A 13,686-nucleotide genomic window follows, 5' to 3' on the forward strand; every position below is an offset into this window, starting at 1 on the left:
GTGTGTTCGAATCTTCTGCCTACTGAGAGTAACTCTTCTAGAAATAAACGATGCGATTGAAAACTTCGAGAGTAGAAACAATTAAAAAGCTTGGCTCCAGCGAACCTAGAGACCGAGTGACACTGGGTGACTCGTCGTAACTCTCGAGAGGCGAAGGAGTGACTCTTGTTCGCGTAAACGTTGAAAAAGGGAACACACCGATTTGCGGGTGTTTTGCTGTTGGTTTCGTTTTCGCACTTCCGCGGCAGGATAAGGGTTTCGATTTAATTTCCGATACAAGGCGTCCGGAGCTTTCCTGTAGCTTCGAGAAACGGGAGTGTTTTTTTGTCCGATGTGCCGTGCGTGCCCGCCACTGGTGCCCGCTGTCACGGCGCTAGAGCTAGGTGCTGAGCTGAGCAAGCCAGGCTATGCTTTGACAGCTGCGAGACTCCGAGAGTAATGTTGCTCCGAGCTCTCCGACCAACAACTGCTGCTCGCTCGCTTTAGGAGAGTTCACTTCAAAGCAGCTGCTCGCGCAGCTGCATGCTTCTGAACGTTCTGCGACAAGCTTTCGGGGCATGCGCCAGGTAACATGTCTGTCAGCGACCCTCTTCTCAAGGAACTCAAAGGTGAGTCATGCGCAAGGGCTTAAAGTTTACCGACACCCAATGCTGTTACGAACCGTCGGTGGCACTGCACATGTGTCGCGCAGCACAGGGGAAATATCAGTTCTTTTGCCACATCACAATTCGGGCGACGCGATTGTGCAGTTGTTGTAATTCTTGTTTCCGAGCGTTTGTTGGCACTTACCCAAAGAGGGGATTTGGCCAATGATCCAAAGGGTTAGGTAATATTTTTTGTCGTTAAGTCTGATGTGGCAATTAGTGAGTTGAACAATGTAGTGATTGTGTAGACAACGTCGTTTCGTCCTTGTCTTCTATCGGTACTGGAAGTTGGGGAGCCGTGTGGGATAGCGAAGTTATTAATTAGAATATGCAGTACTGGCTCCTCTTCCTCCTACAAGGTTTATTGATGCTAATCTTACGATGTTATTCACTTAACCACCCCTGCGGCTTCTGGGAAACAATAAAAAATTTACGTGAGACTATGAAAGAAAGTATTTTCAAAGGCTTTCTGTCTAGAATCTTTTGCGTGTATTTTGCTCGTGCGCTAGATTTTTTTATCCTTCAATTGTTGTGAGTAAGCCGGCTGCGCTTAAGAGGACCTTTAACGTTTCTTTTTTAAAATTTGATGCCATTTTGTAGCTAGAGGAAATATTTTTGTGACAAAGATTTTTAATGTTTAAATGACATATAGGAAAATAAACAAGCCACATGGTAGCCGAAGCTGGTCGGAAGAATTTGAAAAGGCTCGGAGCACCTGGACATTTCTCGAAACTGCAGCTGGCGTTCTGCTACGCCTTGAAGAAACTAAGTAGTTTAGTAGCAGAACGTTGGATTATTTTCTGAGATTGCAAGGGAAATACTTTTTATACAGAGGAAAACAATATAGGGCCTTATCCAAAATGAAAAAAAGAAAAAGATGACGTAAGATACCAATTTACTGTTCGGAATGGTAAATCAGTAAACGTTCACAAGTTTCACACTTTCACGAAACGCCATGTATGCCGAGCGCTTAATAGACAAGACAACCCTGTTTTCTAATCGTAAAAATAAGCTACGCGCTTTGCCGAACCTTCGGATTCCGCCCAAATGTGGCGCTAGCGGGCCAGACGAGGTGCCAAAGTTCATAAATATGAAATGAGAAAACGTGTCCTGTATCCAGCAGCAGACGCCTTTCATCTTTATGCACATGCGAGCCTTGCCAGTAGCCCATTTTGTTACTGAAAATTTCCGAAAATCGATTACAACTTTGGACCAGATAACGCGCAAGCGCTGCAACTTTGGCACCAGCGCCTGATGGCTAGAACTACATTTGGGTGGAAACTAATCGTTTGGCGATGTTTACGCTAATCTTGCAATGATAAAAACGGGGTTCTTTTTCCTCCCAAACGCCTTTGATACACACATCATATTCTACTGTCTTGTAAACAATCGGTTCTATATATATAGATAAAAAATAAATTTTACTCAAAGCTTTGTAGAATTGTGCGGTCAGGTGCACTTTTCTAAAGGGCAAGGACAATGCGAAGTCCATAAAAAATAAAATTATTTATTATTTTTATTTATTATTAAATATTACTGAAATCCCTACTCGGGATTTTAGCAGGTGGGGCAGTGCTACAAATAAAACAGGTTGGCAAAATACAAGACAATGCAAACAAGATTCAGAACAATACAAAGAAGCATTTACACAATGATGGAACTACTTTAGATGAGAAGCTAATTACAACGATGGCTGCATGACTACACTGTTAGTAATGTTCTTCCAGTCGTCTACTGTTCGCGAAAAGAAAAAGAATACATAAAGCAGTTATTACGCGAGCGAAAAGGAGTTATACTTAGGTCATACCTGTTCGAATCCCGGCCGAGGTGCCCGCAATCTGACGGAGGCTTATTGCGGAGTAGGCACCGTGTAACCGAGCTTTCGGTTGCACGTCAAAAGATCCCCAGGTGGTCCAAATTAATCCTCAGTCCTCCGCTGGGGCGTGCCAGATGCCCGTCGTTGGTTGGGCACGTAAAACCCCCAAATTTGACTTTGTTAGGTCATACCTCTGTCGAGTAGCGTATGCAGGGGAGAACGTGATTAGTCCAGACAGGTCTACCCCAAAATTCTCATTATTTATTTGATACGAAATTTTTAGTCGATAATGCCGATTTCTTCGAGATAAAGATGGTAAGTTAGTTCTGGTTCAACGTTCAGTTATAGAAGTACGTCCAACGTCATTGTAAATAAAGCGGGCGGCCTTTTCCTGCACACGATCAAATGCATTCGTGTGAATCTTAGTGAATGAGTCCAAAATGATAGCCGCGTAATCTAACGTAGGAATTACAACGCGGAGCGCAAGCTCGTCTGCTTCTTTTGCAGGGGTTGTGGTGACGTCAGAGCGATGCCGAGCTCTGATTGGCTCTGATCGAAGGATAGTGGGTAGAGTTCAAAGCAAGTGGAGCCAATCAGAGCTTGACGTTCTGACGTCACCACAACCCCTGCAAAGGAAGCAGACGAACTTGCGCTGCATTAGATGTTACGTAGTCAGTCTGTTTTGTTTTGGTAAGGTTATGAGTAATCCACAGTCCAAGATATTAATATTGCGTTACTTCAAGATATATTATTAGTGTTGTAATAAATAAAGTTCAATAAAACCTATTGTGAGCATTTTTGATAAAAAAAACACGTTTTCTCAAAGTTAATGGTCATTTGCCCATTCCGTACACCATGTCGCAATATTTTGACACACACACAAAAAAAAAGTTTAGTAATAGGTGATTCGAATTACAACCTATTTATGAGTAAATTATACAATCATCAGGTATAACTTGATTTTCACCGGAAAGTCTTGTGGAATATCATTAATAACAAACAACAAAGCGAGAGACCCCAGTACAAAGCCCCGGGGAACGCCAGAGTTAGCCGAAACTATGTCAGAACAGTGATCAGCAAAAACTACGAATTGTCGACGGTTTGAAATATACGCTAAAATCCATTTGACTAACTGTGTATTCTTACGTATAAATAATAAAAGAAAAATATCACGAATTTAGATTAAAAACAAAAAGAATGGTTGGAATTTTTAAGGACATACTCATTCAACACGTACCACCTTTTGTGACGATCGTAATACAAAAGGATAGATCGACTGACGGGCTTTAATGCTTTCGCGTTGTTAGAGCTAAAAGGTGGTTAACGTGCTATTTTTATTCCTATCATCTCTTGTAGGCAACACCAAACACACACACACACAGAAACACACACACACGAGACAAACACTTTTTACAGAGCTCGTTGCTCGCCGTGATTGGCACTTTCCTTCTCTCCAGGTGTGGGTGGGCACAGCGCGTGCGCAAAAACCATGAGGTGAAACGAAAAAAAAAAATAGTAGAAGGGATGACGAAATGTTAGGCTAGGTGGCGCAAGCTGCCGCCCGTTACAAAGGGTATAGCCATTACCATCCATCCATCCATCAGGCGCGGTGCCGACAGCAGCGCCACCGTGGTGGCATGACGTCAGAGTGTGGAGTTGTTAACTTGCTGGATGGGAAGTTCATCTTGCCGCGGAGAAGTTTATCTTGACGCGGAGATCAGCTTTTCTGCTTCGACTCGACCTCAAATGCAGTAACCACGTTTGAAACGCGAGCCCGCGCGCCGCAGGTGCAACAGAAACATACAGCCGCGGGCCGCCTCATTGCGCAATCTTACCTGCGCGCACCTGACGGACCCTAATTGCTGCCTGTAGCTCGCTTCTCTCACGACCCAGCCATCGTGTTGTAACTAGGCCGTAGACTTTCCGGTGTTTAGTTAATAGGAAGATCGGCGGATGTTTTTCGGTGTATATTTTTTTCCTTCAAATATCGGTGTATCTCGGTGATCTCTATCGGACGGACGCTAAAAACGGAGATTATCGGTAGAAAAATCTAACGAAAAACTAAGAGCTCGTCTCTTAGTTTTCGAAACTAAGAGACGAACTAAGAGAAAAATCTAACGAAAAACACTGATTCAGAAATCGGTGTTTTTCGGTTTGAACATATTTTGTATTTCTGACACCAACGGATGTTTCTCGCTGTTTTACTTTAAAAAAACGTTCGTTGCAAAAAACGCAGTGCGCGCAAAAAAAAAAAAAAAAAAAAATTCTTTCCGGTAGAAGATTTCGCTCTTTTCCTTCGTTTTCCCCTCCAATTTTCTTCTCACATCTTTACGTCCTTCTTGCACTGGCAGGAAATGAGCACTGAAAGAGGCTTGTTGCTATCGCTTGACTCGGAGTCGTGGATCGCTCTTCGGGCTATTCTGTGACGGGCTCACGAGTTTCTTTTTCCGGGAAGGACAATACTCCTTTCATTCTCAAGCTGACAGTGCGGTGGAAGCTACATGTTCGCCGGACCAGTCCCATGCCTCCCTTTCGCCACGTGATACGCCTTATACACTCGCAGGGAGCGGGGTCAGTTGATGCAAGGGAGGCGGTTGATTGGACCGGCGAGCGCGTAACATCTACAGCACTGTCACCTCAAGGGTCAACGGAGATTCTTCTCTTTTTTTTTATAAAGCCAACGGCGTTGAGCTAATGGTTGCGTATTCTTTTGCGCAGCTCTAAGGGACCCGTTTCCGGCTTGAGCGGCGTCGGCGTAACCGCGAGGTCACGTGACCCCCCCACTCCCCGAGGCCACGTGACCCCCCCCCCCCCCCGGTCACTTGACCCCCCAGGTCACGTGACCCCCCCCACCCCCCCGGAGGAGATTGAAGAATCAGGGGAGGAGGAGGAAAAGGAGGAGGAGGAGGGGTATACCCTCCCCCAGTACCCTTCCCTCCTCCTCCTCCTCAAGAGCTGCGATCTAATTCGGCGTTACAGGAAGCTGTAAACGGCTTTGACTTTTTTTTTATTATTATGCATCTAGCTAAATGGCGAATGCAAATAATAATTTAGGCTTGCGCTCCTCTTTTTTTTTTTAAATCCTTTTATGCATTTACTTTTACCTCAAACTTTTTATTTATCAAAAACGCCGCTAAAGAAACATGTCATTCCCGGTGAACCGATACTGAACGATAAAGACTGCGTGCCTCTAAACGAACCCTGTTTTGACTAGAGGGCGCACCTCAAACTGTCGTCTTAAATGCTTCTGAGTCACCCATAGTATGGCGACCTTGGACCGAAGAGCCGTACCCTTTCTCCACTCTACTCCTTTACAGCGTTCTCTCTGCTAAATTGGAGAGTGGAGGGCTTTGTGAGAAAAGCTTATTCTGTTATTTTTGCAAGTAACCTTCTTTAAACCACACTACTTTTTTATTTTAACGTTGATGACTGTGATGGATCATGGGGCGGGTTCATGTTATAAATTCTGAAGTACATTAGACCAAGCAGATGTTTTTTAATTTTTTAAATTCATCGTAAAAACGACAACAAATATGTAACAAGATACCTAAGTTAGGCAAAGTATCGCGATGCAAGTGATACACTGTAAATGTATTTCACTACTGAGGTGCAAATACATCTCATGTAGCACGAGAACGTTCTGAGAACATTCCGGGAATGTTCAAAAGAACGTAGGCAACATCCTTGGAATGTTGAAAATTTACGTAAGAACATTATATCAACGTTGTCAGAAAGTGGCGCAGGCACTTATCGCTACATTCGAGGAATGTTTTTAAAGGGGCATTCTTAGAACGATCTGAGAATGACATATAACATTATCATGGCATTCGATCAACATTCAAATATTCTAACAAGGTTCTAAGAACGTTCTCAGAACATTCAAAGAACTTCTGTAACTTTCTTGAAATGTAAATTTATGCAGGGACATCCTTTCAATCTCCTCAGAACGTGGCGTGGGTACATCGCTACATTCAGAGAACATTATCTGGGGACTATTTACAAAGATTCCACAATCATGGCTTGCTTAGGTTACAGCCCCAATGAGCCGCGCTACATATATAGATGTGATAAAGAGCCTCACAGGGCGATATTTATTAATCAAAAGAGATTTTTAGAAGGCGCAAGCACAAGCTAGCCGCTTTCCCAGCGCACCAGCCTGAGCACGTACTAATGACAGTTTACTACTACTTGTCACTTGTCAACTTCTTTCCTTCAAAACGTACTGTATACATAACCGATTACTCACTCCAAGCTTAAGAACAGATACACATGCCATCCCACATTTAACTGGGAAATATCTTTTTCGAAGTTTTAAACCCCAGATACTAAAAATCTGGTCCATTCAAAACTGCCCCTCTCTACGCAGTGAGTGCCAAGTTCATTATCAAGTTTTGAACATCATTGTTTTTTTTCCTACAGCTTATATCACATTCTTTGGTAGACGCATATGAGATAAAACGGATCTCTTATGCTAAGTTTCTAGAAACTCCTCTTAATTTGCATATTTTTTTGGCACAAAGTAGCATTAGTGGATGTGTTTCAAACCACAGGTTGCGTGAGAGCTCCGTAAAGTTGGCTGGAACGTTCCTAGAATGTTGAGCAACTTACCTTGTAGGGACTGTTTGCATACGAAAGAAGGTTCTGAATGGTGTTTTAACGTTCCTTCAACATAAGAACATCTAGGAAATATTCGCACAACATTGGGTGCTTCTTGAGATTTTTCAAATGCATCTCGATACATAGATACAGATACTCGAAAGTATATCTCTAAGATAAAATAAAACAAAGAATAAACATAGTGACGGACAGAACAGCACCACGAAAGAGCTGCTATTCTGTCCGTCCCCATGTTTATTCTTTCTGTTTTATTTAATTTCACCGACGCGCTCACGTCGAACTATATCTCTAAGATACTATCGCGACACATTTGCATTGCGATACTGCCCAGCCCTGATGTTCAAGAGCGCAGATATGTCACCAACAAATGACGACGACTCACATGTCATTGTAAGCTGTTTTTCCGCTTAATTGAGGGGTTGTGTGATGCCGAGATGTCTCGGAGATGCACAGCAGAGCAGAAATTCTTTCGAGCACTTCTTATGAGTTGTGAGCGCGAAAGCATGAATGTCGTTCGATCCGCTCCCTTAGTTCGTCTGCGGCGTAGTGGCGTGAACGGCCGCGTTTCGCCGGCCGACGGCCGAGTGCGCATTCTCGTAAAGTGGCCTGCTGCTTCTCGGCCGGGCTGCCTTTCCGGAGTTTGCCCGAGCGGGCTGTGCGCCCGGGCCCGCACCGCCGCACCGGCGGCCGGGCCGCTGCGTTCGCTGCGCCGCCATAGAGAAGGCGTCTCTGGTGGCGTTTTTTGGAACTACGCCGCACGAGAGCCTCGTTCCTTAATGACGCGCGCCAGCCAATGGGGGCCTATCCATCAGATTTCTGCTACAGATGACATTGGGACAGGGGAAGGTACCGCTTGGCGCGGCTTCAAAACTAATGACGTCGGTTCGCTTCATAAAACTATTAATGCTTCCGCATTAAACAAGAATATAGCAGAGATGTGCGGGACGAGAGAAGAGGACATGGTCCGCGAATATAAGATCTACCGAAGATATCTCGGCGACCTGGCTTCGCAGAAAGAACTGCTGGCGCTTGCGTGCGAAGCCGAGAGGAAGGTCATGTTTTCTGCCCTGTCTGCTGCAGCAAAGCATAACTTGCTTCTTTCTGTCGGAACTGCTGGTGTAGAGAGAACGTTCTCAACCATGAACAGGATCCTTACCTCAGAAAGGTCTCGTCTGACTCCCGCCCATGTAGATGCCCTAATGAAAGTTTCCTTGGAAGGCCCCCGACATTCCCAACATTAGAGACGCCACGGATGAGAAGACGGACAAGTACTGTCCGTTTATCAACACAGCTTTTGATATCTGGGAAAAAACAAAAACAAAAAACCCCGGCTTTGTGCCTTCTAAAGATTTTATTATTTTTTTTTTTTATTTTTCGCTCCTACGGGTTGCATTAAAGTGATTTTTATATTCTGTATATATACATGCGACCATTGCAGGATCTATATTTCGTGCAATACCACAACAAAGGCAAGTCAAAAGAATCATGACAGAGAGGTACTGGGAAGAGGGGAGCATTTGGTGTAGAGGACTGCGATGTGTGGTCATAACGGACAAGTTCTGTCAGAACTGTATAAAAAGACATTTCTTTTTAACATTCTGTTGCAATCTTTTAGACTTTCTAAAGCCAGCTGTAGAGAAGATAATTAAAGTTGCATCTCCAATTTTTCGTTATGCTGAAAACATTGAGGCTTGATTTGTGGCCCGCCAAGAATAACGCAGCTCCCCCTAAGATATTTAGGACCTTTGCTGTGTTTATAGGCACAGGAAACATATATATATATATATATATATCAGTGATGGGTAAGTTACTTTTAAAAATTAATTCGTTACAGTTACAGTTACTTTCACAATGTAACGACGTTACTTTTCAGTTACTTTTCTATAACAAAAATTAAGGAAAAACTAGTGTTTGAAAGAAAAAAAATATAGACACAAATCAGTCGGGCTTCCACCATAGCGGTAAATTCAAACTTAATAATTTAGCTGGAAAAGTAGTCAATATGAAAAGAATAAAGACCAAAATTCAACTGCATGTGTTTTCTCAGACTTGAACACAAAGACTTGTTGTCGGAGTACTCCTTGTTGCAAAGCTTGCATACTGCGGTCAAATAGTTAGCAACCACCTTCACCACAGAAAAATACTCTCTGTGCGCCGGCCATGCTAGTTCTTTGTTCTGTTCTAATCAACATTCCTACCCTTGGTAGCACTAGCACACTGCTGGCTCGTTGACGGTTGCGCTGAATTCGTGAACTCCATTGATATATTTCAGTTCGTACCCCGCAAACCAGTAACAAGCCCTGCGCAAACAGCAGTAAATTTTGCCTCCACCGTTGAAACCACGCCGGAGTAGTGGCGCTAATCAAAATACGAAACATCCGAAGTTCCCTCCGCGTGTAGTGTTGTTTCACGGTTGATTCAATCGATTAAAAAGCGTGTGCAGAAAAAAGAAAAACCGCAACAGAGATAGTGCTTTAATATACTTAGATGTAAGTGTTCAGTCACAAAGTACTAGCAAGTGCGTAAAGAAAACTAAATTCTTCTTCTTTTTTTTTTCGTCAAATCTACACGTGGCTATATTCGGATAGTGACTCGCGAGAAAGAAGGTATTTTCAAGCTTGTGCAAGGCCAACTGACACTCAAAATGTCGGAACAGACAATTTGGAAAGTGCAAGGAATAGCTAGATTATACTCGTTCAATGATATATCATTCACAAAGAACTGAAAAGTAATGACAAAAGTAACGTCGTTACTTTCATCGTTAGCTCAGAAAAAGGAATAGAACTAAAGTTACAAGTTACATTCTTAAAAGTAACTTGTTACAGTTACAAGTTACCGAAAAAGCAACGAAGTTACAGTAGCGCGTTACTAGTAACGTGTTACTACCCAAAACTGATATACCGTATTTTTCGGGCTATAGTCCGCGGACTATACATGTTTAGAAGTTGAAATTTCTGGCTGTGCGGACTATCTACGCGTGCGGACTATACAGGAATTATGTTTTTCAATATCGTTGATTATGACGAGACGGGACGGATTTTGTGAATAAAAGAGTATGTTATTGATAATTTATGTATATTATAGGCTTTTTTTGTGAGCTAAGAAAACATTCATATGTCAAGGTGTGCCGCGTATGAGAAGAATTTCGTGTCGACTAAGCACCAGGTGCGGACTATGCACTGGGTGCGGACTATGCAGCGGGTGCGGACTATCTAAGCAAAAACTTTCATTTTTGACCCCAAATTGGCCTCTGCGGACTATACACCGGGTGCGGACTATAGTCCGGAAAATACGGTATATATATATATATATACACACATACAATTACTGGATCCAAAACTATTATCACGACGAGAAAAAAAAACTGGATTCGTTTTGAAAAGGTTTAATAAATCTAAGTAGCCATGTCTTTTTTTTTTCGTCCTCTCAGCAGCAACAGACACTCGATATTTGGACTTTAGTTGAGTTCATTGAACAAGGTTTTTCAATTATACAGTATATAGTTATTAATACCAAAAAATTAAAGCCGTTTACAATTCCCTGCAACGCCGGTTAGAGCGCAGCTCTTGAGGAGGAGGATGTAAGCGTACTGAGGGATAGGTGACTCCTTGAGGTCACGTAACCTAAAGGGGCTCGCGTGACGTCAGGGGGGTCACGTGACCTCGGGGGCCGCGTGACTTCAGGGGGTCACGTGAATTCGGGGGGTCACGTGACCTCAGTGGGGTCATGTGGCCTCAGTGGGTAACGTGATCTGAGGCGGGTCACGTGACCTGAGGGGGGGACACGTGACCCGAGGGGGACACGTGACCCGAGGGGGTCACGTGACCTGAAGGGGTTACATGACCTTAGGGGGGTCACGTGACCTCAAGGGGGTCACGTGACCTGGGTGGGTCACTTGACCTGGGGGGGTCATGTGACCTCGGGGGGGTCACGTGACCTCGCGTTTACGCCGACGGCGACGCCGACGCCGACGGCGACGCCGCTCAAGCCGGAAACGGGCCCCTAAGAGCTGCGCTCTAAAAGTAATACCCCCCCACCGCCACCCCCAGCGACAGAAATTGCTTCAACGAAGGACCATCAATTACCTCCCGGTATCCTTAAATGTTAACACACACCTGTGCACGTGTAAATCAAATCACGAGCTTTTTGCCTGGGGCTAGAACTCACCGGCTGGGTATCCGTAGGCCGGCATTTTGCTCTTTTCGAGTTACTGAGGCGACTACTATAGGTCTCAAAGGACGCCTCGAGCAGCTGCGCCTATTGAAGACTTGCTTGCCAGTGTCTTGTTTCATGCTGCGCGGGCTGCTGTTTACACAGAAGAAAGAAAAAAAAGTATATTCTTGCACCTTTTGTCACATGTAATACACCCCAAAACTTCAGTTCGACGTACAGAGCACTGTCGTTAAACCGACGGTACCAACTTCGCGAGCGGCTTGATAGCCGAGTTGTACAACTTATTCAAATAGCTAATGTAAATGACTGCAAAAAAAAAAAAAAGAGTAATCATTTTGGTTTTGTTTTATTGCAAAACCTCAGTGTTTTTTTGTTGTTGTAGTCTTCGATACGTACTTTATCCGTTTGATATGTTCTACCGCAACCGTCATCAAGCCTCTCGTAAAAGTTGGAGACGTCATTTTGACGTTAGTGCGCTTTGTACGTAGAACTGAAGTTCTGGGGTGTTATATAGTATGTGACGAGGGGTGTAATTGATACACCTCTTTTTGTGTGTGTGTGTGAATTTCCATCTCTGTCTGGGCTCATTGCTCTTCCTTCTCGGAAGACAATCCCTTTAACCGTTGGCCCCGTTGTGAGATTGACGTACGTTGGATGCTGCTGTGAACTCCCCTGGCTGGGTTTGGAAATGGTGTCTTACTTTCACGGTGTTCGAAGAAGCCGCATGAGCTATACTCGTTAGCACCTCAAGAACCGTAGTAAAAAAGAGTCCGCCTCCTCGCGGGGAATTACTGATTTGTCCCCTTTATGTAGATAGTTAGCGTATAGGCAGGTGTATTCTAGATTACATATAAGTTATCTTATCAAGACGTATAAGCTTCAAATGCTAACAGCGTCGCGTCTTCCCCGGACAACAAAATCTCCTAAGGACTACTTAGCGCGGTGTTTGAACAATGTGCAAAACTTTTTTGTTTTTTGAGGTGAAGACGTGTATAGTTTAGGGTTTGGGAACGTTTCTTTTGACTGATTAAATAATTAATTGACCTGACTTAATTCTTCTATTTTAAATTCGCTTCAGGCGAAATTCCGAAGTTAGTCTTTGACCTCTACTCCGGTTCGAGACACCGCCAACGATTTGGAGGTTATATCTTTAACCGTATATACATTGTACATTGTAGTATACTTATCAATACATTACATAGTTGTAGCCAGACGTCTCCTTTCCTCAATGATAAACCGAATTAGGCAAATGGATCAAACGGACTTCACATAAATATATATAAAAGATATCAGATTCACATGCTTTAATTTACCATGGAAGTGAGGTTAGGTGGCGCATTTTATTTGTAAAAAACATTGCAAAATGTTGCCCCCCCCAAAAAAAAAATCAACAAAAAGTTACGAAATAAAAAAAAAACACAAAAATATTTCTACAAACTGACATAATGCTAAGCCTTTCCAATCCTAAACCATAACAACAAAGGATTGCTGCTGGCCACTGCAGCCAGTTGATTAGCCGAACGAGGCCAACGAGAATAATCTTTTCTTCCCCCTTCTCCCGGTTTCGGTAACACAAAACGTTCGCTGCGTGGACAAGTATAATTTATTTCCATTTGTGAATTTTGTCGTGTGTATGCAGTCAGAAGTTAGCCCCAAAGGGATGTCTGGGGTCCCCGCCGTAGATGAGAAATGTAGCCGGTACGGTATACCGTTGGTATCCTTGGGGGGGGGGGGGGGGGGGGTCTTCGACTTGATACGCGATTGAATATAAAATGCTCGTTCCGATCGAAACAGGCAGTGGTGAAAAGATAAACACTGGGATACCTTAGGTTTTCTGCTTGCGTCATTTGACTGCGCGTGAGGCAAGTGTTCCGTTGGCATTTCCACGCGCTAAATGCACCAAGATGGTAAATTATAGTGTCTCAGCATGCGAGACCGGACTTTGCGATTTGCTCGATCGAATTGACTCACTCGGTACAAAATATGACGACCACAGGATCGCGATGCTTAAAGCCTGAAACTGGGAAGGAAACTTGAAGAATACATGAGAAGGGACAGAAGCAAGGTGACAGACAATTAAGCATCTCGAGCTTGTCTTATTTCTGTTAACTTCATTTTGTTCCTTCTAATGTATTCTTCAAGTTTCCTTCCCAATGTCAGGGTTTAAACATCAGGACTAATGCGCACTAGCTCGCCAGCATGTTGACCATTTTACTTTATTGTTTTTCACAAATACAGGATCGTTATCCTTAGTTCGAACAGAATTAAAAGAAAAGTGGTATGAGTTAGACGGGTGCTATCTTCCCCGTGTATTCATCAGGACCGTCGAATATTAGATGAGGGGATAATCGTCATGGTAAGTTGGCTAATTTAATAAAATTGGTTAATTATTTCATGATTTTGGAGGTCATGTTGCAATCGCAGTACTGCTGGCAG

At 43.6% G+C, this 13,686-nt stretch overlaps 1 protein-coding gene across 4 annotated transcripts in view; it reads left to right on the plus strand.

The window, feature by feature from the left end:
• Positions 1–196: 196 nt before the first annotated feature.
• Positions 197–13,686, plus strand: part of LOC8030090 — a 55,559-nt gene continuing 42,069 nt past the window's right edge. For 3 of the 4 annotated variants that reach the window (XM_040212611.3, XM_040212610.3, XM_040212612.3), the window contains exon 1: positions 236–608. In XM_040212611.3, the coding sequence (XP_040068545.1) occupies positions 572–608 (37 nt within the window). In that variant the 5' untranslated portion in view covers positions 236–571. Of the gene's footprint in view, positions 609–13,686 lie in introns of all 4 variants that reach the window. The other variant, XM_040212613.3, reaches the window with a different exon arrangement.

Source organism: Ixodes scapularis, unplaced genomic scaffold (genome assembly GCF_016920785.2).
Source record: "Ixodes scapularis isolate PalLabHiFi unplaced genomic scaffold, ASM1692078v2 PGA_scaffold6__148_contigs__length_123643588, whole genome shotgun sequence".
Taxonomy (NCBI): domain Eukaryota; kingdom Metazoa; phylum Arthropoda; class Arachnida; order Ixodida; family Ixodidae; genus Ixodes; species Ixodes scapularis.